Here is a 27,140-nt window from a genome sequence, read left to right on the forward strand (position 1 = left end):
ACTTCTGGGACCATGCATCGTCAGAAAGCAACCGCTCCCTGGGGGGAAAGATGCAGAAATCGTTCCGCTTCTGAGAACTATATGAGATGAAAAATCAATTGCTCTATCATGCCTGTAGTGTCAGTGTAAAAGTCAAAAACAAATTGGAAATGGATGTAAATAAGAGATTAGATCTATCCGTGATTTCTGAAGAGTGGGAGATTTACGAAACTAGACTTGGCTCGGCTCTACCGGAAGTGGTGTCAAAGTCAGAGCCAAAATCCTTTCTGGGGAGAAGGCACAGAAGGGCTATTTAGGTCTAAAAGATTACCCAGTGGGGTGGAGAGCGTGCCTGCTGCGCTCCAGGCAGGCAGGGCTCAGCGACCGCAGGGGGTAGATGGTGTTGCCTGTTTTTTAGATGATGTACTAATAACGAGGAGTGCAGAAAAGCATTTGCAGTGCCTCACAGAGGTCCTACAGAAACTGCAAAGATACTGTTTGACACTTAACAAGTGTGAGTGATTTTTTCAAAATCAAGTTCCTTGTTTAGGACACTATACACATTCAGAAGGAAAACTTTTAAGAAAAAGACAAAAGCTACTGAGAGTGGACGGAATGTCTCTGAGTTTAAATATTCTCTGGCAACATTGCACTCTCATCATGTGACGCTTTCCAAATTTCTTGGTGTTAATCAGGAAATCTGTTTCTGCTCTCTTTCATAAAAAATGTGGTTTTGAAGAGAGAGGGAAAATAAGGTCTGAAGTAAAACAGCAAAGAACTGTAATCTTTTGCAACATCTAACATTTTGCATTACCCCCAAATGAACCTGTGACACCACTTCTGCAAGAGCTAAAATGGGCATTTCCTACATCCGTGTGAATGGAAATGACAGCCAAATAGCATTTGGTCCCAGAATAGTCTCAAGGCTTAAGAGATGAGACTCGCAGATAGAAAAGAAGCCTTAGGCCTTTCTGATGTTAGTAAACACCACAAGTACTTATTTGAACATCTTATTCTTGCAACAGATCATAAAACCACAGGTGAAGCTACTGTGGGCGAAGACAGACTTGCCCCTGCTGGTAGCATATGGCCCTTGATTTCTGCAGTTTACTGGGATTCTGTAGATGACTGGCCACCAGACAAGCATGCTAATGCAGATGCTCTGTGCCAGCAGCCCCTATGGAGAGGAAAGCACATAAAGGGAAATCCCATGCATAAATTATCTTCTCAAGTGGACCTCACAGATGCAGTTAAGGAAGTTGCTTTGTAAAGAGAAAAAACTCTGTTGCATTTAGGGTAGTATACTACCACAGAATAGCTGGGGTGGGGAGGGACCTCAGGGGGTCATCTGGTCCAACCCACCTGCTCAAAGCAGGGTCAACTAGAGCAGGTTGCCCCAGGGCCATATCCAGTTTTGTTTTCAATATCTCCAAGGATGGAGACTCCACTGCCTCTTGGGGCAAGCTGTTCCAGTGTTCAGCCAACCTCACGGTAAAGAAGCGTTTGCCTATGTTCGAGTGGCATTTCCTGTGTTTCAGTCTGTGCCCGTTGCCCCTCGTCCGGTCACTGGCGCCACTGAGAAGTCTGGCCCTGTCTTCTTTACACCCTTCCATCAGATATTTATACGCATTAATAAGATCCCCCCTGAGCCTTCTCTTCTCCAGGCTAAACTGTCCTGGCGCTCTCAGCTTCCTCTCATATGAGAGGTGTTCCAGTCCCTTCATCATCTTTGTGGCCCTAAGATTTTGCGCTCTCCAAATAACTGCTTCACGTAATCAAAGGCTGATGTATGTCTTTTTCAGGAAAAGGGGGTTTTCTTGGTACAAACTCTGTAAAAGGGTAAAACCCAAAAGCTTATGAAAGAGGAAAGATTTCAGCTTGGATTACTTGAATTGCACTGTGAAGACTGGGAAGTAGCAGCACTCGCAATGGTGGGAAATGCTGAAATACGTTTTGGACGCAATCGTGAGAGCAAGCAATCTGATGAGTTTGAAGGTGGACTTTGGTAAAGTTCTTGAGATTGTAATATGCAATTCCCTGTGCTGAGCATTTCTGTTTGGCCACAATTCAACACAGGATTTTCCCATGTTGTTAACTATAAGGTGTGAAACTTCATATACTCACAGTTAAGTAAATGTTTAAATGATTTGCTGAATTGAGGCCCAAATAACTTGGAAAGTCTTTGCGGTACCATAACTGAAAGATATATCACAAATTATTTTTCTTCCCCCCTGTATAAGGCATCTGCTTGTTCAAAGTTCTCTCTCTCATAAATTTCAGTAGTTAATATATGAATTTCCATAGATGATGGAAATTATAGGATTTAATTTACAATATTTATTTTTCTTTAAATGATGCATGCATTCATAGTAAAAATTAGGAGGCATGAGTTATAGTGTACTCAGAAGCAACTGCAAGTCAAGCTAAGAGAAGAGAGATTTCACATCTTTCCACTCTGAAAGGGTGTAAAGAAAAATAATTTGTTGACATGAATTAAGGAGTATAATAGCAACAATTAAAATGATTGACATAACATTTTCATTACAGGAGCCTGGATTCTGATCACTGTTACCATATTACACAATACTTTGTTCAGCTCAGAATCCTGTTCATTTTAACAGAAACGAGATACCAGTCAATGCAATTATGGGGCTCAGAATCTAGTCCTGAGACCTATAAATGTGGGAAAGCACATTGCATTAGAAAAAATGAAAGCATGTCAATAAACATATGATCAAATGGTACTTTCATTAAAAAGTGGTTCAATAGCATCAGTAGCCATTACAGGAGGAAGAAAAAGTATTGTAGAATTTGAAAAACACTGTCTTTACTTCATCTTTTGTTTTATTTATAACTAGTATATAATGAAAAATGTTACATGTAAGAAATTTCTTGAGGGAAATGGCAGGCCAATTTATACAGAACATCAGGGTAAAACAATTCCTAACATAAAAATGAGTGTTCTTAAAATACTAAGAGCAAATTAGAAAATTCTCACTGTAACAAAAAGAATACATCCAAAATACTTTCAAAGAGCTTTTCATTATCCTTGTACAGATATAGGCACAGCAAGCCAGTAATTGGATTGAGAAGGATGATGGAGCTTTTAAGCACATGCTTGAATCTTTGCAGGATGAAATCCAGTTTGCACAGAGAAGCTTCAATGCTGCACTCGTTTGAGTATGAGTTAATAGGAATATGAATCTGTTGTTCCATCAGCATGGAGCTTGTTGCAGGATTGCAGCCGTCATTACAGAGAGGAACAAAGAAGAATACAGGAGAAACAGATTCACTGAAAACTCCACACAGAATACTGGCTTGAACTCTTTTCCATCTGTTACTGTTAATATTTTATAACCTTTTCTTTAGAATGATGGTGCATGCATGTGTTGCCACTTCGCCTGTAATTTTTGCTTACTCCTTAAGGACCTGACTTTATAAATTGGCTCTATTAGAAAAAATGGAGCATATTTTAATGTTATCCTCTCCTTTGACCTTCCTCTGATACTCTCCTACTCTATTTTTGTTGTTGCTGTTTTTTCTGTTTCCACTGATCAAAAGGGTGTTGATTCAACACACAAAAGCGTTTTGCAGAAAGCACTACTGAGCTCCACTCTGCAAGTCTTTTCTCCCTCCAAGGTCCAAACACTTCATTTTTGGCTTAAGCTGAATGTAAGTGAAAATTAACTTTTTCCCTCTCCCCCCCCCCCCCCCAAGAATAGTAAAATTCGAAATGGATTGGTCTTTTGCGGAGAGGGGAGAAGCCAAGGTTAGCAAAACTTTTTCCCTGACACCAAAATGAAACAGATTTTCTAAATCCTGAGTTCAACACCAAGTATTTCAGCTGAAAGAAGAAGTGATGTGATGGCTTTGCATGCAAGCCCAGGCTCAAAACTGCTTCCACTATCCTTAGTTTTGACACCAAGGTACTGTACATCTTTTGTCATCTCTGCCTCAGTTTACCCATCCATAGAATTCATCAGGAGAAGAAACCTCTCTTCTAGCATGATTTCCCTTTTTCTGATCCTACAGTTTTCCAGGCACCACAGGAAGCTTCTAAGAGCATTGTCTTCTCCAGGCAGCAGACAATGCACTCTGAACTTCTTCAATGGTTTTCTCCGTATAAAAGCACACTTTGTGAAGTGAAGAAAGAAGATAGGGAGATCCACAACAGCTGCTAGTGAAAGCCATCCAGCTGTCAGCGTGTTTGTAACTGATACCTTGTTACCTGGTTGACAATTCAAGAAAGAGAATAACTTTTCTGATGTGATAGTGGTAAATCTTCACAGCATCACTTTCCTCTGACACTGAACAAGGAATTCCACTGAAACCAGGTTTTTAACCTGTTTCCTAAAACTTTTCTCTCTCTGTACCCTTGTCACTGCACAGCTTCTGCTTATATCACTTCACAAATTCCTGCTGAGAAGCTTTCTGCTTCGTATTGAAGGGAACAGTACGTATACACCTAAACTCCATTCTTTCAAAGTAACAAGGGATCCGATAACCTCCCTTCTTCTTCTCTTCCCATATCACAAACTCTATGGAACTGAATTATTGAAAACAGAAACTTAGATTGCTAGAAGACGGTTCTAGCTGGAGGAATGTTTCTGTGTTTTAAAGTAAGCAAGTCTGGTAAAGGCATGTTATAAAATCAAATTAACTGTGGTAAATTACCAAGAAAACCCTTAGAATGTATCACTGCATCTCTCCCATCTCCCAAGATTTTTTGTCATCCTCCTCTTTACAAGTGAGATCAGAAACAAGGAGCTCATCTGATGTTGACAAATGCAGGATATGTTGGTCTTTGACTTTATAGGAGAAAAATGGGTCACCAGCATGTTATTGGCAGCTCAACTTTGGTGTCATTTAGCCAGCTGAAGAGAAAAAAATAGGCCATTGATTAGTCCAGCAGCAGCCTAGGGCGTCTGTATTTTAATTACATATGTTCTTTGGACTGAATTCATCCCTGGTGAAGCATCATTGACTCAAATGAAACTCCATAATGGAGAAATTTGCCCAATATGTTTTGTTCTCTGTATTATTAATACATCTAACAGTGTTATGAATAACTCTGTTTCCCAAAACAAACTTTCAGGTTTATGTAAAAGTTGCTGTTTGGAGACTTTAAAGAATCCCTAAGACCAAAAGGTTTTGCATCCTGTGACATAATCAGAAACCATTCCTCGTCAGAGGTTTCTGATAGATTTTGCTATTACCTATCTTGCTATCCTTTTATTTGCCTGTCTGTCAAACTTTTGTAAGCAAGTTCACTCCTTCTCTTGGCTTTTGGGGGCTCTTTTCAAGCAGTGAAGAGAGAAGAATAGATTTAATTTTTCCTGTTAGCTCTTAAGGCAGAAAGAAGTTTTACGCAATTATTGAAATTTATTGCTCCAGCATGTGAGACCTTCCTCCAGCACAACACTGTGGTTTTGTATTTAGCATAAGAAAGCTGGTTCCCTTGCTTGACTTCCCAAGTGGAAAATGTGATTATCAGTAACATTGCTGCCGTGTATCCTCTCTGTAGGGATTGGATTACAGATGAGAAGTCCAATAGATCCACAGTAAGGTTGGTCCACTTCTGGATGGAGCTGTTTGATGTGGGACCTGTTCCATCAAGGCCTGGCTGCCACAGCAGACGTTAAGTTTATTTTTCTTGCAGGTAGGGTATCTGAAAGACTGGTAGCCAAAAATTTTAAGATTCAGGACTAAAATCTGACTTCTCTTTCTCTCAGACATGCCTATGTATGTACTCGGACCACAGGTTCGTGAGACATTTCTTCGAGGAAAGCTCTGAAGAGAAGCCTTTGCCTATTTGGGCACCTGATACCAAAAGGGTGAGACTTTCCAGGAGGGTTTCCAAGCTGGAAACTAATGGACTAGGGAGGAGAGTCATCGCGAGGCTGAACAGTCGCTTCTATTTTTGCAGCGAGCCACACAACCAGGGCAAACTGTACTCTGCAGGGTGCTGTAGCCAGCAGCGCGTCGCAGCCACTGCACGCAGAAGCAGGAGTCACACGCTGGGGAGCAGCCAGCAGCACATTCCCCAGAGCGGACAGCTTCCCGGGCGAATGGCGAGGCAGAGCCTGGGATGCAAGGCTGCAGCCACTTGCCTAGTCGGGCCCTTGCTCACGTTCTTCCTCCAGGCTGCCAGGGCCAGAGCACTCCAAGGCTCCCAGCCGCAGTCGCTAGAGGAAGATGTTCTCCGGGAGAACACCAGCTGGGCTGCTGAGGAAGCCCAGGGGAATGAATCCTTGGAGCATGCATTTTTCTCCCTGGATTACCAGCATGTCCAAGTCCCCTTTGAAATCACGCTCTGGATCATGCTTGCATCCTTGGCCAAAATAGGTAAGGCACCAAAAATCTTGAGAAGGTGAGGAGGACAAGGTTCTCCATGGGGACAATGGGAATAAGGGCAGCCTTTGCTTCACCAGTTCCCCAAAATGGTATAGGGAAAGGCAGCTCCTCTTTTGCTTGTTCTGCAAAATCCCAGGAACTGTGGAAAGGAGTGGGGCTGGGAAGAGGAGTCCTTTCCTAAAATACTCTCTGCTAGCGGGACCAGAAAGAAAAGGACAAGCAGAGTTTTGTCTTTACAGTTCAAAGCTGTCTGGCATGCCAGCCAAATAGGTGACCTCAGAGTCTGAGGTAACATGCCACCTCCTAAACGCACACGTACTGTATGTCAGATATGCTGCGCACAGGGAAGAAAACTCCTGTCCAGTTACTTTCTAGGTTGGAAATGATTTGCCATATAGAAGTTTATATCTGCACATCCTGTTGAAATTAGTAGCAAAAACTACTGGGGCTTCCAGGAGAAGAAGGAGAATTCTTTTGGTGAATTTTTCTCTCAGACTTTAGCTCTACAAATGTATATATTTATGTAATACTAATATGAATTGTGAGTGGCCACCATGCCCTTGACAGAATATTTTTAGCTGCTGTAAAATTTCCATAGGTCAAATAAAATGTATTTTTAACCTTATGTTGCAATGAACTGAGGTCTGAATCAATGGTAATTTTAAAAAGTTTGCTGTTGTCAGTAAACTTTAAGATTTTCTAGTCAATTTCTTACTGGGTAACTTTACCTTAATTATGCACACATAAAATTACTATTATATATTTATTATTATTGCTATTATCATTACTTTATTGTAATAATAAATTTAAAATAATAATAATTTATTATTATTACTTTATTACTTTTATACCAAAATGCAACCTTCTGAACGTCATAGCGTGGAAAGTTTCCTTATCCAAATGAGGAGCTGAAATTGTTTAGCCAGTTTGGGATGATGAGATAATAAGAAATATTTCTCTTGATCTGTTTTCAGGGTTTCATCTCTATAACAAGCTGCCTTCTGTTGTTCCAGAAAGCTGTTTACTGGTATTTGTAGGACTCATTATGGGTGGAATCATCTATGGCTTAAATAACAAATCACCACCTGTTATGGACAGTGATATCTTTTTCCTCTATCTGCTGCCACCTATTGTCCTCGATGCAGGATACTTCATGCCCAGCCGTCCCTTTTTCGAGAACATTGGCACTATTCTCCTGTATGCAGTTGTGGGAACAATATGGAACGTGTTTGGGATTGGCTTTTCACTGTATGGGATCTGCCAAGTGGAATCTTTCCACCTGCAGGATGTGTCATTGCTCCATAACCTCTTGTTTGGCAGTCTGATAGCTGCTGTGGATCCTGTAGCAGTGTTAGCTGTGTTTGAAGAGATACACGTCAATGAAAAGCTACGCATTTTGGTCTTTGGTGAATCGCTCCTGAATGATGCAGTGACAGTGGTAAGGACTAGCTTTTATTTTCAGTGTTTAGTGTCCAGAGGAAGGATTGTCTCGTGTTGAGAGGTGGGACCTGAAATCTGCAGAAGGAAAGGGCCTCTTCTAGCAGAGGGCTCCTCAGCCAGGTATCTGGCCTCAGGCCCTGAAAAACAGTTGAACAACTGTCTTCAATTTCAATAGAGCTGAGGATCTGGCACATAAGTCCGGAGATAAAAATGTGTTTGAGTGCTACAGCACTCACCTGCTAGGCATCTACTCTCCAGAGAAGAATACAGACTTCTGAACTCACAGAAATGCCAGCAGCATATTTTAACATTACTGATATGTGTGGTCATGCCTGGTAAATGCCTCGTTAATGGCTGTTTTTCCTCTTTCTCTTTCATTTTTCATCCAGGTACTCTACAAGCTGTTTAGATCTTTCTGTGAAATGCCAGCCATCAAAACTGTGGATGTTTTTGCTGGAGTTGGAAAATTCTTTGTGGTTGGCATAGGAGGATTTTTAGTAGGTCTTACTTTTGGGATGATTGCTGCCTTTACCACACGATTTACCAAGAATATCCGTGTAATTGAACCGCTCTTTGTCTTCCTGTACAGTTATCTTTGCTATCTCACTGCAGAAATGTTTCACCTTTCTGGTATTGTGGCGTAAGTATGTCTATGAATCTCATTTGCCAAGGAAAGCTCTCTGGCTATATTTGCTGAAAAGTATCAGTCAGAACAGTAATCAAGTTTGCTTAGTTGGAAATCTTTATATGAGAGTTAACAGAAAGTTTAAAAGCCTTTGAAATAGCTGAGGGATGTAACCTCATTCCACACGTCACACAATTGCATGTCGGTGGCAATAGGTACTCTTCAACTACACACAAATGTTCTGTGGATCTGAAAACCTCAAAGAAATGGCCCCAGTACCATTCTGGAAATAGCATCTAGCTTCATGATTGGGAAAGCTAAAGGACTTGACTTCAAACAAACACTGAAGGAGTAAACATGGGCGTTCTAAAACTGCAGATCATAAGCCATCCTGATGACTAGTGCTTCAAGCTTCAAATGTCTCTTTGGTTTATTCAGGTTATTGTGGGATGTTTTATGAGTGTCACTTTTTTTTTTTTTTTTTTTTTTTGCTTGGAAACCCTGAAAGTTCAAACAGTGAGGTTTCTACTGGATTTTGGCAGGGCCAGAAGAGGTTTCCAGGCATATTTTGTTATTTTCCTTGTTAGGCCCAGTCAAAATGAGCATTTGAAAAGCTGCAAGGAGCAATTGATCAAATTCTGTGGACCTCAGCAAAGTCTGGATATGGTCTGTGCATATAGCAAGTCTGTTCTAACATCATCCTGATTTGTCTGTCCTACCAGTTAGTTTGAGGGTGATGGCCTCAAAGGCATGCTGAGGCAGAACGTACTATGATAGAACCAAGTAAGTGATGGAGAGGTAGTTGTTTATCCCGTACAAAGGTGAAGCCTGAAAATATTCCCTCTGTTTGGGAATGAGGAGGTCTAATCAAAACATTTGCTTTAGAGATTTATCTTGGAGATTCTGACTTACTGTCAAAAGAGGTTTAGACAACTTCAAATCATGTGTTTGTCTGGTTTCCTAAGTAAGCCTGTTGAGTTTTTATGTTCTCAGTGTGCATGTGTCTGTTCATCACCCCTCTATCTCCAGTGACATTTGAATCTGCTGACCAATTTCAGCCAAATTTGTTAGAGGTCACAGTTTCAAAGGTACTAAATGCTTGCATGATTTTATGCAAATGGATGGTGGGCAGAAGTGTCCCTCTGACAGAGGGGAAATATGCAAAGTGTGCTGACTTGCTATTAGACACCAGAGAATCCATACCTGAGCTTGCTAGCATAAATCCTGCCTCTTGGGAGAAGAGGCAGTCATGCCTAAGATCGCTCAGATCCCAAAATCTATCAGCTAGAAGACACACAGCTGTAGGAAACCAGGCTTCATAATACCAGTATGCACAGGACTGCTAGCAGTTTATTGCAGCACAGGGAGTTCTATACATTCTTCCAATCTAACAAATGCTTTAGAGTACTGACGGATTTTCTTTGTGAAGCTCTTGTACCAGTATGGCATAGAAACACAGTACAGTACAGACAAGAACTGACTGTGTCATAGGGCTGGGTCCCACACAGTATCAGATACCATGTCATGTATTCCCGCGTAATTTTTAGGGTCAGTGAAGAGAAACCATTTGTATTCTGTCAATTCAGTCTTTTGCAAATTGTAATTTATAGACAATATATTTTATTTATTTCTATTTTGCTGGATAGGTCTTTCAACAAGATGAAAAATTATGGGTCAGATCCTTCAAATTTAAGACAGATATTTGTGCTCAACTCAATGTGAATTTTGCCTGCAGAACAATTAATTTAATCTAGAAAAGTAGATCTAATAATCCTAAAGGTCAAAGAAATCTTACCTTGGAAAAAAGAGACGGATTAAAAAAAAACCACAGCATGAGTGGTTCAGTCCTTCTGATTTCTGTGGGCTGATATCTGTTGCACTTGGTTCTCCTACCTAAAATAAGTCAGATAGTGCTGAGGATCACAGAACTAACAGCACTTAATATTCCCCTAAAGACTATAAAGTTCACTTAGACTCCATTGATAGCCACAGTGTAAATGACTGTAAATCTGATAATAATGAAGAAAATGAAAAATTAAATGGTCAAATACCAGCTAGACCCAGGATTATCTGGGAGATCTATTTTAAAAATAATGCTACTTCTTTGGATATAAACTATTGTTATATCTTGCAGATTTTGTTTCCTCGGGTGGTTAATATGAACAATATTTTAGAATTACTGAAAACAATTTTAGCTCTGGGAATAGGTAAGATAAATCTATTTATAGGATCATAATACAGAATAGTGAAATAAATATGCTACATAATCATCAAGGAAAAGAAAACATTCAATCCTAATGGTGTCTCCTTCTATCAATCATAATCTACTGTACCCATTAAGGAACCCATATTCTTTTGAATAATGTATTGTTTCTCAAGCAAAACAGTTGCAAAGGCAGCTGATTCCTGCACTACTGGTCTTAAAGTTGCCAGATCCAAATGCCTTTTTATATATCTTGATTTCAAACAATTCATTCATTTGTGACCAGGGGATAATGCATTATAAGAAGCAGATCTGGGCAGTTTCTTTCTTTAGAAAATAATTTAATTGCCAAAAAAAATCAATTTTGTATAGACCAAAAAAATTTGGGAGTGCAGCCCAATCTGCTGAACAGCTCTGTATGCAAATGTTTTTTAGTGTTTGAATTTTTTCCTTGTCCTAGTGTCAGTGTCCCTCTTTGAAGGGACTTTCTCCTCCAAATAAGTTTTTTTTTTTTTTTCTGGGAATGAGGAAAAACAAATAATTATTTTAGAGATGAAAAAAATAGAAATTTTTGTTTTGTTTTGGGGTTTTTTGTTTGAATGCCAAGCCAAGTAATCAGTAGCTCATACAAGGTGGAAGTGCATCTTTATTCAAAACATTTTTTTCCTGTTTATTTCTTGTTTGCTGTTCCAACCAAGTATCTACTACGTATTTCCCATAATAACATTGCTGATTTTCTTAGTGCTTTAAATAGAGCAGAAATTAATATAGCTGTTGTTCATTACTTTTGTCTTGGTCCAATAATATATGCAGAGTTATGGCAATGAAGATATGTTAATGGTTCACTGATGAGCGAGAAAGAAAATGGCCCTTATTCTGCTTTCATTAACAACAGTGCAAATTAGGAGCAACAGCACAGTGGCCAGCTGTGTCTTACTGAAATAAAGGGTTGTTGAGGAGAGAATAGGAGTCTTTGGTTTTATACAGGTTACAAAAACACAGCTAGGTGAGACCTCCTTTCAGCAGTGAAGACACGGAGACCATGATGAGTTTGTTTCAATGGTTGAGCTGAAAAATGACAACAGTATTTGCTGCCTTTCCACAGAGAGCTGTTCAAACTGTGTTGTGAGTATACAACAGATTGCATCTAGTCTATGGCGTACACATGTTCTGTTTAACTGGAGCAATTGATAATTTCCAGTGAAAGTTTTTTATTCCCCCTGCACTTGAGCTTGAATTCTGCCTTGCATTTTGATAGTGAAAATGTAGGGGCATGTATGAGCTTCCTTTCCTACCTGAAGTTTCACAGCTGATACTTGCTGTTTCAAAGTAAAAGTAAAAGCTCACCCAAACTTTTAAAAATCCCAACCCCCAAATTTTGTCAAGTTATCAAGACTCGGCACAGGTTTCCCTTATAGGAGGTATTAAAGAAAATAAACAGGAATCAAAAAAGACTGTAAAAATGACCAATTAAAAACAAGGAAATGGTGGGAAGGAAAAAGGTAATTAAACAAGGAAACTTCTACCACTGTATGCATAATCAGCTCTGCCCATTTGCAAACTGTCCTATTCACTGGGAGCCATGATGCAACCCTGTTTTTTCCACAAAAACCCAAATAATGCAAAGAATCTCCTGTGTGAAATTCTGTGTTTAAATATGGTGTTTTCACTGCAAAGCAGTAGTTGCCTGGCTATTTTCTGAATAGCTACTGGCTGAGAGAATACTGTATGACTAAAGGACTGCTAAGGCCAACATCTATCTGGACACCTATTTGCATCTGTTTGGACCATCTGTCTGTCCTGGTTGCAGCTGGTGTTTAAAGTCTGTGTGTCAGACTCCTGTTCACTTCTACTAGCTGAGGATCTACCTCTCTACAGACTTGTCTACATGTGATATAATGTTTAAAGAGAGTTACCATGCAGTCACCTGAGGTAGGAGTTTGTAATGCTGTAAAACTCCCATGTGGACAGCCTTACTGAGAAGTAAAGGCATAGTAATGACTCCAGTCTCAAGGGGGACTGTGGTTCCATGCAATCATGATTCTCTAAGAATCCTCATGGGGGAAGAGTGAGCTTTTATGAGCCATAAACTCATGCCCAGGGTAACTATGCAGTGCCTTCCCTTTGCATGAGTCTCTCTAGTCTCCTGATGTCCCACCAGTTCTACTTTGGTTTAATGCTAGAGGATTCAGTGGGGTTTGGCTGGGTTTGCAATATTCTATGTTAGAAGGAAGCCAGGCCTTTTGTGTAAGAGCAATATGTACCAAATAGCAATGGAAATCAGATCTCAGAAACAAGTTCCTTTTGTCATTGGTAGTTCAACATTTAGAACAAAATGTTGCTGTTAAAACCGGAGCTTTGACTCTCTGAGCACTAAATGGTTTTGACCTTCTAAGATTGCTAGACTGAAACAGTACTGATTTGAAAAGCTGATGAATTAGGCTAACCACATGTATCCTGTAACTTGAAGAACCAATTATCTATGAAAAATTACAAGGCAGAAGTTTTAATTGGTGCTACACAGTTCTGAAGTGGCCTTGGATATACATAAGGAAGTAAGATGTTCTGACTGTAGTGACACTCTCTAATTTCCTCAGAAGCACAGCAGTGCTCTTGGAAGCCGTTTGTTGGCTCATTGTGCAGCCTGATGAGTGTTCCTTAAGATTTTTTTACTGCTTGAGCATTTTGTTGTCTTTTGGTTGCTTGGAGTGGATGGCTTCTTAGCTGTGCCCAAAGAATGTCAGTACAGCCCCGGCCGGCCTGGGAAATATAGTGTGACATACACTGAATGTTTGAGTTTGTCCAACTTTAGGCTAGTTTTGTTCTCTTGGGTGAAGTAGTGCAGCATTCAGGATGCTCTCAAACTACACCAGATCTTATAGCATCTTATTGTCCTAGTGGTCTTACCAATATTAATGGACTGATGTTGGAAGCAAGACACTACCCAGTGAGATGTCTGCAAACATATGACACTCAGTGAAGCCTTTTTTTTTTTTTAAGGACAATGTGTCAATTTTGTGTGCTTATGTGGAAAAACTAATTGTTTTATTTTCATTTTCTCAGCATCATTGCTTGTGCTATGGGCATGAAACGTTACGTGGAGGCCAATATCTCTCTGAAATCTCACACCACAGTCAAATACTTCATGAAGATGTGGAGCAGTGTTAGTGATACGCTCATCTTCATCTTTCTTGGGGTTTCCACCATTGGAGAAAACCATGAGTGGAACTGGCCATATATTTGCTTCACTGTCATTTTCTGTCTCATTTGGAGAGCACTAGGTAGGTGAAATGATGGATTTTTATTTGTGGGAGTGGAATATATGATTTCATTAAGTGAGGGAATGGTGGGGTTTGGGGGGAACTTTGAAGAGTACTGATCATCTGGAATTCAGAACATGACTTTTATTTTCAATCTCTGATTCATGAGATAATTTCTTCTGCTTTCTTACCCTCTGTCCCACTTATTTTATCCTTTCTTTGCATAGAAAATGTGATAGACTTCCCACATTTTCATATTTGATGAGATAAATTGTTACTTGATCTTAAAGAGCAGAGGGTTTGTCTTCTGGGGTCAGTGGTCTAGAATTTGAATCCTATTACCTTTTTTAAAATGATGTCCAAGCCCATGTGTTTTAGCTGGGTCTCATGACCCACTTGATGTCCTGTCTATCCAGATACCTTAAAGGACACTTGAAGAGAAACTATGTCTTTACTGAAAGGAATAAGTCAAATTTGGTTGCAGCAGAGAAAGTGATGGAGTAAAAGCTTTCTTTATAAAAAGATCCTTTGCCAAATATACTCTGAAGTTCCACATCAGTTTAATTATTTTATACACCACGCACAGCCGTGCCTCAGAGTAGATGTGAGCTGCGAATACTGTAAGACTTGGCAGTACTTTAATGTTGCAGCACTACAAATTCCCCCTGGCCTGTACAAGGATGACATGGGCAGATGGCATCTCTGAAGTCTCCACTTGCTTGTTTGTACAGGTAGACAATTCAGTGTCACAGAGCCTTTTCCATCCTCCTTTCCATGGCAGGTTGTATGTTGCCCTTAGGAGGGAAAGGAGATGTTGGCCACTGACTCTCTCCTCACATATGTTGTCTCATATTGTTGACCAAATATATGGGAGAGGTTAACCACACCTCCTAGCAGGACGTTACAGCAGATATGAATTGTCTCTGCTTCAAAATCCTGGAGCCACTGGGCTTTCAGTAGATATAGGGACAGAGAAATTGGGGTTCATGCAGAGTTCCCCAGTAAATTCCAGCAAAAGCAACCTGATAAGGACTGTGAGTGGTGCTGGGTTGCTGTAGACAAGAGCAGCCTCTGAAGGTGTCTAAACCATCCTGTGCCCTACACGAGACCAAGGATGCAAAATTCGGAGGGAGCTCATTCTGCCTCTGCCTGTATATGCCATCCTCCGTGTATAACACAAGAGCTTTTGCTTCTGGGCTTGTCACGTGGGTGCCTTCCAAAGCCATGTCAGGTGGCACACAAAATTTATTAGAAATAACATGAGGTTTTTCCATAGGAATGGCTGAGAACTAGCCATAGTAGGGAAAAGTTAACTATTCTGAGCAACCTAAGGAAGTTCCAAGATGAGGGTTTTTTTCCTTCTGCTCATACTTGAGAACTTCAGGTAAGATTAAGAATGACCAAAACTAAGTGATAAAAGGAGGAAGAGGGATATGCATGAAAATCCTTTCCTGATAATTGAGGCTAAGGATAATCTGCCTGATATAGTTTACTACAAAAAAATTCAGTCCAGGTCCCACAGTATTCTAGGCTCCCGTCTTCATGTGTTGTAAATGACCAGAAAAACAGATGCGCTATTATACTGTTGTCTTTGGTTGTATCTTGCACTGATTTGGTGTTCATGGAGGCTGGTTCTCCATTGCCTTTCATAATGTGCAGTTAGTGATGCCTGTGAGTAAAGAGTGGCTACCTTGTTAGCCCACTGAATTTAATACTGTGTTTAATAATGTATAAAGATTTTTTCAAAGGACAAGCTGAGAGAGCTGAGCTCCGTGACACCACTATTTTGCTATGTTCTTCCTTTGCTATTCTTCTCATTTATGAATATTTTTATATATTAACTATATGTCCACAGATACAACAGAGCATACATTTTGTCAAGGAATTTGACAGATAAAAACATTCAAAGGGATTTATGTTTACAAACCACTGAGTCAAACCAAATGATAATTTATTTGAACTCAAATTTGATAGACATTTCAAGCAATTGCTAAAATAGGATAGGCCATGATTAACAGGACATAGCAGAATGTGTTTTATTAGCTGTTAACGCATGCCAAGATTTGTTTTAATGACTCTGCACCATAAATGCACTTGGAAGTATGCTTATTAGTCAGTTGTACATACGTTCAAATGTTCTATTATGATTAAGTATTTTTCTTCTGTTAAATTATTTGCTTAAATAAAAACAAAGTTATGAGTTATTTTGACTTTCTTAGTTTGAAAACTCTTCATTGCAAGAGGTAAGGAACGTTGATAGTAACATTATAAAAGCACCTAGAAAAATCCTCCAGCTCTCCAAACATTGCTATTCTGATCATGTTTTCTAATTCTGTAATACCTTATTTGAGAAGGGCTCAGTGCTATAGCCAAGAAAGAAAACATTCTTTACACTCAAAATTCCCCTGAATTGAACGGGAACTGTGAGCACATAAACCAGGGCTGAAAATCATCTCGTATATCTGATCCTGCATAGGGCTTCCTTATCTACAGAGCCTGTCATCACATTCTGTGAAAGGCTTGTCCGAGTGCGTTGGGTGTGCCAGAGGCCGCGAGCCAGACAGGGCACTGCAGGAATCCAGCCTGAAAAACACCTGCCCTGGAGACCGTGGAGGAGCCAAGGCACCGACCTGCTCAGGCCTGTCCGTGCTGAAACCAGATGTGTTCACAGGCACAGCTCCAGAAATGCGAGACATCTATGCAGTTTTCCTCCAGGATTTGGGGAATTTCTGGCTGACTGTTCTGGTTTTAGTACATAAGTTGTACCTTAGCCCTTTACAGAACCTTTTTGTGTAGACTAGAGCTTAGGTTTTATCTTTTGTAGGTAAAGGGGTTTGGTGTTTCATAGCTGAAACTGGGTCCTTTTCTTCTCTGTGAGAATCATTTTTGCAGCTTACTCTTGCCAGCGAGGGATCACAGATCAGGGGTAAAGTGCTTATGGTAAAGGTGTAAGAAGCTTGGTGTGCTGTTGGCACAAGTGGTTCTGCCTTAGCTGCTTTCTGGACCACATCCCACCAGAACTCTCTTTGGCTTATGCTAGCTTAAATGAGAAATGTTTCGACTGAAGCCTGGGGACTGGAATCCCTTTGACATAAGAGATCATAAAAAAAGCAAAATACATGAATTATATGACAGCGCCAGTATTCTACTGTTATCCAGACACCAGGGAGTTTTCCTTCTGCTGTTTATCAAAGTACATCTCCAGAAGAAAATATATTCTGCCCAAAATAATTAATTGTATGTCATCTCTTGGAAAACACTGGCCTTGAATTAGTGTAGGGAATGCTAATAACAGTTTATGAAGAAGGATTAAATTAAGACAAAGGCCAGGGTATCTGCTCAAGTAGATTTTGTTCCTTTAAATCAGTGGTGTTGCCTGAGCTTACAATGGCTGAAGCTCTGATTTGAGGTATACATTTAGGCCTAAGAAAGCTACCTATTACCAGCCTTTCCTTCCTCATTAAAATAATTTGAGTGTGAACTGGTGGTTCCATTTGGCTCCTGTTTCTCTGTGAAATGTGTTACTACACAGCATTTGTTTGAGCTAAAAGTTACCAAGAACCCTGAAACCGAAGTACTTCACATCATCTGTTCTTCTTGGCACTAGTTCCACAGTATTCCAAGGACTGGGAAAGTATTGCCAGGTTCAGTTAATTGAGTTCACCCTTTTGAGCATCCCCAGATTTTTTTATTTTCTTTAAACTGTTCTGCTGTATGGTTGAAGTTTGGTTATTTTTAGTTTCTGTGTGTGGGAAGGTGTCTGATATGTTTATTACATATGCACTATTTCTTGAAGTTTATTTCTTCAATGACACTTTACAAACACCCTTTAGAAAATCAATAATGATGTGGGTTGAACTAATTCCTAGCAAAAGTCAATGACAATCTGTGTCATCAGCTCTCAAAATGGCCATTAGTCTTCAGAAAATGAAATGTTTATCATATCAGTTGATATTAAGATCAGATACTGCTTACAAATTTAAGGCCCAATTTTCATCTCACTTGCACAGTGTCCTTTGACTTTATTCAAGCAAATTCTCATTAACACAGGTTCTAGGGAGCTCTGAAGCAGGCTGTAAAGTGTTGGTTATATAAGCAGATGTCTGTCAAATGGATATTGTCACATCACTAGCTCCCTCTTTGACTTTCTGTAGCTTTATGCATATGTTTATGTATTTGCAAAAGATTATAAATTACATCAATTGCTATATCATCTTACATAGTCTAAAATTCACACAGTGTGAATCCTAATGAGTGAAAAATTCCTGTAGCGACAACATTAACGTAGGTAGAATGTTTATCAAATATTTAGAGTGTCTTGGCTATTGCTTGGAAACTTCAAAATGGGAAAGTAACTTGTAGCTGAATTATTATTGATGGTTTGCCTCAAGAGAGTATTTATAATCCAACCTATTCAATCATCCATTATTACTGGTTAGAATAAATCAGTTAATATTTCAATTCAGTCCTCAGAATCTGTAACTATGTCATTATACTAGTCAATGTAATATTTGGGCTGACATATGACAATAAGAGTCACCCTAAAAAGTTTTAATTAGCTACCGTTGAAATATACGTGCTAATATGTCTTATGCTGCCAATAGTTATTGTTTGTTCAATATTTAGCTGATGCTTAACACTTACTCAAAACCAAACTGTATGTTCTGGGAATCCTTGGTCATGGGAGAGGGCTAATACTAAAATCCCTTGCAGAGCTCAGAGCTGTTCTGAAGGAAGCTCCAGTTTCTGAGTGGACTATGATAAGCACAAGGCTGAAAACAAGCCAAGAGTAGTTGCTATAAGACGAGTTTCCTAAAATTTTATAGTTGTACAAAGCCCAGCAAACTGTGGCCAGTCGATGGTGTCTGTTGTATTCCCTCGAACCAGAAATATTTGGGGCAAATGTTTTTAACCAGACATGTTAAATGTAAATGCATTGGACCAGATTAGAAGTAAAGCCAGTGGCACTGGGAATATATTGTATATTATCACCTTTGCCCCTGGCCAGTTGTTAATGATTAGTGCTTCTCACTTTGATGTTTTTTTTTACTGTAAAATATATCGTCCTCTTATCATCCTCTTTTATCTAATTTCTATTTTTGTTTGATCAGTTTCCATCTTCTTTCCTGCTTTTCAGGGGTTCTTGTACTGACTTTCTTTGTGAACAGATTTCACATCAACACCGTGACCAGCAAAGACCAGTTTATTATAGCATATGGGGGTCTCCGAGGTGCAATGTGTTTCTCTTTGGTTTTCTTGCTTCCTGACTTTCATAGAAAGCAGCTCTTCACTGCAGCAACAACTGTTGTCATCCTCTTCACCGTGTTCGTACAGGTAAAAATACTCTCAGTATGAAAACATGTCACCAACAGATGTAGAGAATGGCTTTTTTTTTCCCCCCAGGCAAATAACTGTAACTATGAAATCTAAACCATTAGATTTGATGCACAATATAATGAATACATGAATTTACTGGTCATTAAGACTTTCCCTATATCAAGTGGCTAAACATATAAAAACTTAAATATTACTGAAAGAGGCAGAAAGTGTGAGACCGTATCATGCATTTGTGAGGTTGATTTAATAATTATTGACTTATAACATCTACTGTAGCATTTTCCTTGATAACTTGTCCCATCTTTGATCTGGTCCAGTCTTATTGGGGAAGCAATGGTGAAAATTTGGAAGAATGATGCTGACATAGATTTTCACTGTGAAGTGGTACTTTTGCATGTTTTCTGTGGTAGCACAGCCAACACCAAATAAAACTCTACAGATAAAGTTTGATATTTGAGCAAGGTAAGAGCCACCTGTTATTGTAGGCCTTGTGAAATGAGTCATGAACTGAAACACTGCCTGAGCCGTGCTGTAAAGAAGGTCAGTTTTCACAATTCCAAAGGTGAGAAGCTGGAAGATATTGGAGATATTCCAAACCCACTGAACATGGACAGCAAGAATTTTAAAAGTGGCTTTTGGTTTTGGTCATCTCAGTTTTGGCATTTCAGAGAGGGACAACTTAAGGGGCCTAATTTTGAAGGAGTGTCGTCTTCTCATTTGCTGAGAGTGAGTCCCATTTTATTGGGGCATCCAACAGCTGAAGCAACCATAATCATTAGTTGATTATGAAAATGTTTTGTATATATGTCTGAGATGTTCTCACATTCATGTAGCAAAGCAGCTGTAGTTATTTTGTGATGACTCAGAAGGAAGGGGATAGCTTTAACTCTTCCACTGGAAGAAATTTTGGGTGTGTTACTTGTTATAAAAGCAAGGAAAATCAGAAGCAAATAAAATCTTAGCACATTTTATTTATTGTTTATTTGCCTCTGATTTTGCTTTTATAACTGATTCACTAAGCCCTGTTGCTTCCTGCTTTTTCTTTCTGCCCCAGTGAATGTTGAGTTGTTTACCACCCGGTGGAAAAACTTCTGCAAGTGAGTGCAGCCTGCCTCTTTTATGGCATAATCTTGGACATGTTCCCCACTGCCAGGGTAAGGAGAGGGAGGTGGACCTCTCACAACACTGCTAACTGCTCCCAGATATGGATTTATTGTTTAAATCACCACTATACATTGGTTTTTTTTAATTTTATTTCTACTGTGGGTGTTTTTTTGCAGAGCTCAGTCCAGTGGGACTGCCATGGGACCACATGCAGCTTCAGCTGCTCCTGGGGAACATCTGGGAGGTGCTATTTCTGAATCCTGCCCACACTTCCCTTGTGGGCAAGGACCCAAGTTGTTCAGGCTTGCTAAGATCGCAGCTGAGGCAGAAGCAGAGCTTCAGGTGCTTGGAGAACTTTAAGATCAAAGAACCTCTCTTCAGGCTCCTTTTGGGTTAAGTAGCCATGGTAGTTTGGTGTCAGATTCCTGAATTCCACCTAGCTTGTACAGAAGTTGCTGTTTTGGGTCTGGTGCTTTATGTTTGTGCTCTGTAACCACTGAAGCAGAATGTTTAAAAGGGATCCAGAATATGCAGTTTTCCCTTCTCCTAAAAGACAAGAGATACCATAAATGAGACCAATCAAGGTTCAAAATCTACTTCCATCCTGTTCTGTTTTGTTTTAATGAAGCATCTGCCATGGGTTTCCAGTGAACTGAAGCTTGCATCTGTTCTATTGCTGTTTCTACTGATATAGCGGCAGGTTTTGGTTCAGAGTCTGGCAGGAGAATTCTGCAACTCTAACAGGAAAGAGATGTTGGTTTTGCTAAAATGGGTCCCAACAGAAAGTTTGTAAGTTACCTTCAAAATTCTTCTGTTCCAGAGTTTTCCTGTGAATATATTTCTGTTGTTTCACTGGTATTTCTCTCATTACTAATAGATTGCCTTTATTTATAACTGATTCTTAATTAAGATGCCTCCAGATATGTGAAAGTGAAGGCTTTTCTCTCCCTTAAGCACAGGTTGAGATTTAAAGGAATTATTTTGCTTCAAGGGTCCCCTGAAGCACCCTGTGCTGTTCACTGGGAGGTGCACACATCACAGACTCGGCTCTCAGCATTGCGATGACATCTAGTGGTAAAAATATTCCTGGAAATTTCTATGAGCTAAAGATTTTGAATCTGTTTCTCTGCTGTTCTCTGCCTTGCTAACCCTGTGCTGAAAGCAGTAGCAAGCCTATAATGGCAGGGCTCCTTCCAGAGTTCCTGCTTCCCTGAAATACACCTGCTTTAATTCACCTTCAAAATTCTGCCAGGCTTAGGCTTCAAACAAGGACGTGATTAAAAATGAGGGTGATCTGATCCAGAAGAGAGCAAGACTGAAGTCTGCCTAATGTACTCTGTCCTCAAAAGCATAGAGTTAAGGTCAAACTTTTTTTTGCAGACTGAGTGATTATGCAAAGTACAAAATGGTGACTGATACTGTCACCTCCTGCAATGCAGACAGTAAAGACTAAGCAGGTCACCACGAGAGATGAAGCAAGCGAGTGGGTGGTGTATATGGAATAATGGCATTTAGAAAAACTCCATGGGAGCTTCCTTCACTAAAGTGCGCAAGGTCCATGCAGATTCACTGACCCAGGGCTTGCCCTCCTCCTCCTTCCACCCCTCAGCCCACTTTCCTGCCATCAGACAGAAGGTATGAAGCAGCTGCTGGGGCTTCAGAAGACTTGAGGTCACAGTGACAGCTGCAAAGTGGCCTCATGGCTGAGCGACACCCTGCGACAGCGAATTCCTTCCACTTGGCCTCTGTTGAACCCCGTGATCTATCGTTTGTGACTCAGGCCATGCAGAGGGGGCGCAGATTTATCCTGGGATTGACTCTGTGCAGCGGAACTTCTCCACATCCTCCTAATCCAAGTTATTAGCTGAAAAAATCAATAATGAGTGTGATGTGCCAATAGGCCTGGAGCTGAGTCACACAGGGCAGCTGGATGAGGCACAGTTTTCAGGCCTCTTGTTGCAGGCTGAAAGGCATGAGCAGGGGCCAGGGGGTAGGGAGAGAGTAGTTAGGTGGAGGCTGACAAGTTTTAAGATGCAAATGTGGGTCAGAAATTGAAAAGATACGGTCACTAGGCACGTCCGTTCATGCAGAGACGCTCTTGAGTCTCAGACAAAGGTTGTTCTAAGGCAGCAGCTCCATTCTGCGGAAGCTTCGGAAAATCCTTCCCAGGACTGGGAAAGGGCTTTTGTGTAACCCCAAAGCTCAACTGGTGATGTCATCTCCATGCTAAAGGGTGAGAGTTAAAGAGCATCCCCCATGGGTACGTGTCAACGGGACGACCCCTTGACCTTCAGCCATTCACTAGGAACATAGCCTCTATAAAGACAGACTATGCTCAGATTCCAGATACCTGCAGCATTGTGTAGCTGAGACCACCACAAGAATAAAAAATACGTCAACTTGCTTAAAAGTCGTACCAGAAAAACCTTGCTGTAACTCAGCATAAAAAAAAAAGTAAAAATAATAGATGCAGATATTAAGGTAAACCTTTAGAAATCTGGGTTTTTAAATCAGTCCTACAGCTTCTGAAGTGAATGGGACTACTGCCAGCCACATCAGTGGATGCAGGATTGAGGAATGAATATCTTTAATATCCAAGTGTCCTTCATGTTGCACTTCACTTTGGGTGGAAAGAACAAGTGAAAAACTGGCTACAAAACAACTTCTGTGAATAGTGGGCTTTTTTTTTGCTTTGCTTTGTTATTCTGTGCAACAAGTTTTCTTTATAGTCACAGTGGCATTAATACTGACTTGGAGAGAGCTTTTCTGTGTTAAAACTGGATAGAAGCTGTGGGAGAGGTAACCTGGGCCCTTATACACTGCTGTATGGCCAGCAAGGTGTCTTGTGGGAGTATAAATCCACTTCATTTTCTTGGATATCCTGACAATGCTATCTGAAAAGATTTGTGCTACACAGACTAAAGACCAAAAATGTATGCAGTTAGGCTTGTCCTTACATGGATCCATTAGTGCATTATATAACTCAGGAAACATGGCTATTTTGGTCTTTCTAAACCAGTTGCATAAGTCTCTTCCCACAGCAGGCCTGGTTAATAGTTTTGAGAAGGTTGACTGAGCAATTGTCAAGTACTCAGTGGTTCCAGACAGGCCTGGATATACGCCACTCAGACCAGAAAGTCCTCAAAAGAGCTGTGGGCTTGTCTGGAATGTCACAAAAGGCCCTCATTGTTCTTTCTTTCAATGTGGTTTAAAAATTAAATACCATGTTCTCCATTTAAAGTTCACTCTTTCAAACTATTGGCCTCTGACCTCTTTGAAATTGTTAATAAATATAATCATTGTGAAGAGTTTTTTGTGTGGTGCCCACACTAATCCCATTAGCTACTGGATCGTTATCAGTAGAAAAACTTTGTGAGAGCCATGGTACAGCCACCAGTGTTGTGTGATATGCTTCTGGCAAGTTATCCCTCATGGGTAGAGGAGCGTTTCTCTAAGGAACCCTCTTGAAGACATAGGAGATCTACAGGTGTGTAGCTATCTGATGGTCTAGAAATGACATTGTGAGATTCCCATGACACTCCTGAGGTGAAGAAGGGACAAAGAAATTGAGGTGCGTGGGTGTCTGTAAATTTGAGACTCCTGGTCAAAAAATGCAAGGACATAAACAATGCCACTTTAGAATGAAAACAAACAGAGCTGATTATCTAGTCAAGACAAGAGACCAAACTGCATGGATTTTACTTAATTTTTGTAATATCTATTATTTCTAAATTTATTAATTTATGTTTTTTACTCTGAATAATGATGCATTTTTATTGCTATTCAGAAGTCATAATCATCAACTTCTCAATCATTTTTGCTGTAAACATGTCCTAGAAAAATCATTTCATACAGAAGCAAGACTAAGAAGTGCATCACAGCAGCGTTTTAGAAGTTCCCTCATGAGGCTTAAAGGATATTAGAACTCTTTCCTCGACCCTTCCCACCAGGTGGATACTTTGATTAGTAAACTTAGCTACTTGCTGAAGATTGTTGGAGTGACGGTCTGTGATGCATAATACTCAAAAAGTTAGCAAACACATCACTCCCTTCAGTGTGGGCCAGCCTTGGCAGTGGCTGTGTGCTGTGAAGTTCTGAGGACTATCATCGTTTCAGGCACTGAACTTTGCACATTTCAAGCTTCTTTCCGTCTGGTAGGCTGCGGCAGTAACTAGTCACAGACTTGTTCTTGAAATTATTGGTTGCATTTCTGTGGTTTTTGAGATGCTAGAGGCCAGATTAGGAGAGCGTAACATTCCCCCTCTCTGCCTACTCCCGTCCTAAAGACTGCGCATATGTGAGTTCTCACTGACAAACTGTTACCATAGCTCTCCATGAGCAAAGAAAATGTTTGGATTACAGTTGGGTGAACAGAATTTGGCAGAGTTGCCAAAGCCTCAGAGATATTTTCTTCCTAATAAAAAAGATCTGAGGAGAGATGCCATCCGAAAGAGTAGGCCTTGTTCTGACAGAGAAGTCATCATTCTTGCTGCAGAGACTGGGGTAGCTGTTGTTCGTATCCATGCTGGTGATTTTGCTCCAAAACGGACAGCGCGAGTGCCACTAGAACACATGCAAGTTGGACTTGATGTGAAGGAAGCCTGATTTCTGTGTTTGTGGTTGTGCTGCAGGGAATGACCATCCATCCTCTTGTTGACTTACTGGATGTTAAGAAGAAAAGAGAGAGTGCTCCCACAGTTGGAGAGCAGATTCATATTCGGGTAAGTGACTCACCCACCAGTACGTGGCCAGAGCTTTGCAATGTGCTGTGCCAATAGCCTACAGTCCTGAAATGCAGTGTGCCTGAAGGACTCTGCAGCCTTTCAGACTCCTGTTGATTTTATCTGAATTCTCTGCAGGTCAGGCTCTTTCCAGGTTTGAAGTCCTACACAGCTTTCTAACCATGGTTTAATTTTTGTGTTGGAATAGCACCTACTACCCCAGTCAGACTGGCATTGCATTAAGTGCTGTACAAATACAGCAGAAGATGATGATCATTCATACAAAAGTTTATACTCTAACCTAACTCCAGCTTTACTGCTTCTCTGAAAAGGGTGAAAGAAAGAAAATGAGACTGGGCTGCTTTCAGGGTTGGGATCTTCCATGTGATGACTGTTCACTAATCACAAACCCAGTTTGGGACAGGGTTAGCTGAAGTTATGATCTGTATTTTAACAAGGATGAAGCTGAGATTTAAACGGTAATCAGTAACCTTGATAGTTAAAAATAGCCTGCAACACAAAATGGACTGAAACAGAAATGAACAACCAAATGCCCAAGTATACTGAGGACTTGGTGCTATGGGAGCAGCTTAGCTGTAGTATTTGTATGTTTGTATGTACTGGATGTGTGGATCACATCTCTCCACTTCCATGGCAAAGCTCTAAAGACTACTGCAGCCATTGAAAATCCTTTTATTTAATCTGAGCATCAGAAGAGTCATTATTTCTCTCTTTAGGAATAAAGACGCTTCTGACACATGGGAGGGCTGCTCTGCGGGAGTCTTTTTATATCCAGTCTCTGTCATGGGGCAAGTTCAGCCCAAATACATCAACACAGACCCTAAGGCAGAGATGCCCACTTTACCACCTGCACGGATACTGACTGGACAAGAGCACTGTCCTACCACCATCTGGCTGATAAATAATGGTCTCCCCATGGCCTGTTCTGCAGTTCAAATGCTGCACAAATGGCCTGTCAGAGAGGCAAAGAGTAACTTGAGGGGCCCCACTGCAAGGGTGGGTCTTAAACATACAATATATGAAAGTGGAAGTAAAGTTTTCTTTTCAGCTTCAAATTGCAAGAGATTATCAAATGTGGAGGAAAAGATCAACAGCGTCTTGCTTCTCTAATACAATAGTACAGAGTTCTACAGTAAATTAACTTTGTGGGATTGGCTGCCTTCCAATCTGAAATTAAATATCAGCTATTTCTATGGTGACCTAAATAGCTTTTATTTAATTGGAAAAAAAATGTTTTAATGTGTTCCAGTTTTTCTGGATGGGACGTGGCATAGTAGTGATAGTCTCTAAAATGCAGTAGGTTGAGGGATTAAAGCTTCGTGCTGCAACTAAAGAGAGGTGGAGTGACTCTTTTGTCAGTGCAGTACCACCCTATCAGCAGTGATCAAACATTAGCTCTTGTACTTCTAGGCCATTTCTGTGATCTAATGGGTCACGTATTCTTCAGGATAAGCTAGGCTGGCCAAACTGCACAACTGCATGTTATTATGAAAAGCTAAAGTAGCTTTCTAAAGCAGCCCAGGTCAGAGCTCTGCTGAGCTGCTGAAGATAATCAGCATTCAGTGTGCTCTGAGCAAACTCTTCGCTCCTGACCAGCTTTACACTGGGGAGCCAGGGAGAGGTGGCACAGAGCTGGCTGCACTGGCTGTTCATCTAAGAAACGATTAAGGCAAATAGTCAGCCAGCTTTAGAACCTCTCTGTGGCACTGAAAAAAAAGATAGAGACTTTTGCATAGGCTAGTAACTGTCCCAAAGCATTTTGCAAATGAATACATTTGGGAAAGTACTTTATTTAAAGGGAGAGCAAGTCATGCTTAAAAAATCTGAATTGTTGCAGGTGGCAGATCAGACACCTCTTTATCAGTCACCGTCATCTATTTGTATTATTTTTTCAAACAATTAAAAAATTGTGTAAATATGTGTAAAATACTGTACTGTGTAAAATACTGGTTCTGAATATAATTGTTTGTGACCAGCCATATTTCTGTAAGTATTTCTTCTTCAGGAATATTTTTGCCTTCTTTTGGGGTAGGTAGAAATAAAGACATTAGGTCTAAGGACATTTAAAAAAAAAGTTTGGCATCCTCACAATTAGG

General features: G+C 40.3%; 1 protein-coding gene across 1 annotated transcript in view; it reads left to right on the plus strand.

Moving 5' to 3' along the window:
- Nucleotides 1-1,907: 1,907 nt before the first annotated feature.
- LOC106498871 (sodium/hydrogen exchanger 2-like) overlaps nucleotides 1,908-27,140 on the plus strand; it is a 38,775-nt gene continuing 13,542 nt past the window's right edge. The window contains exons 1-8 of the mRNA XM_067304408.1: nucleotides 1,908-1,984; nucleotides 5,741-5,813; nucleotides 6,123-6,324; nucleotides 7,308-7,771; nucleotides 8,163-8,413; nucleotides 13,665-13,882; nucleotides 18,999-19,195; nucleotides 24,934-25,023. Coding sequence (XP_067160509.1) covers nucleotides 1,908-1,984; nucleotides 5,741-5,813; nucleotides 6,123-6,324; nucleotides 7,308-7,771; nucleotides 8,163-8,413; nucleotides 13,665-13,882; nucleotides 18,999-19,195; nucleotides 24,934-25,023 — 1,572 coding nt within the window. The remainder of the gene's footprint in view (nucleotides 1,985-5,740; nucleotides 5,814-6,122; nucleotides 6,325-7,307; nucleotides 7,772-8,162; nucleotides 8,414-13,664; nucleotides 13,883-18,998; nucleotides 19,196-24,933; nucleotides 25,024-27,140) is intronic.

The sequence above is a fragment of the Apteryx mantelli genome, chromosome 13, assembly GCF_036417845.1.
Source record: "Apteryx mantelli isolate bAptMan1 chromosome 13, bAptMan1.hap1, whole genome shotgun sequence".
Taxonomy (NCBI): domain Eukaryota; kingdom Metazoa; phylum Chordata; class Aves; order Apterygiformes; family Apterygidae; genus Apteryx; species Apteryx mantelli.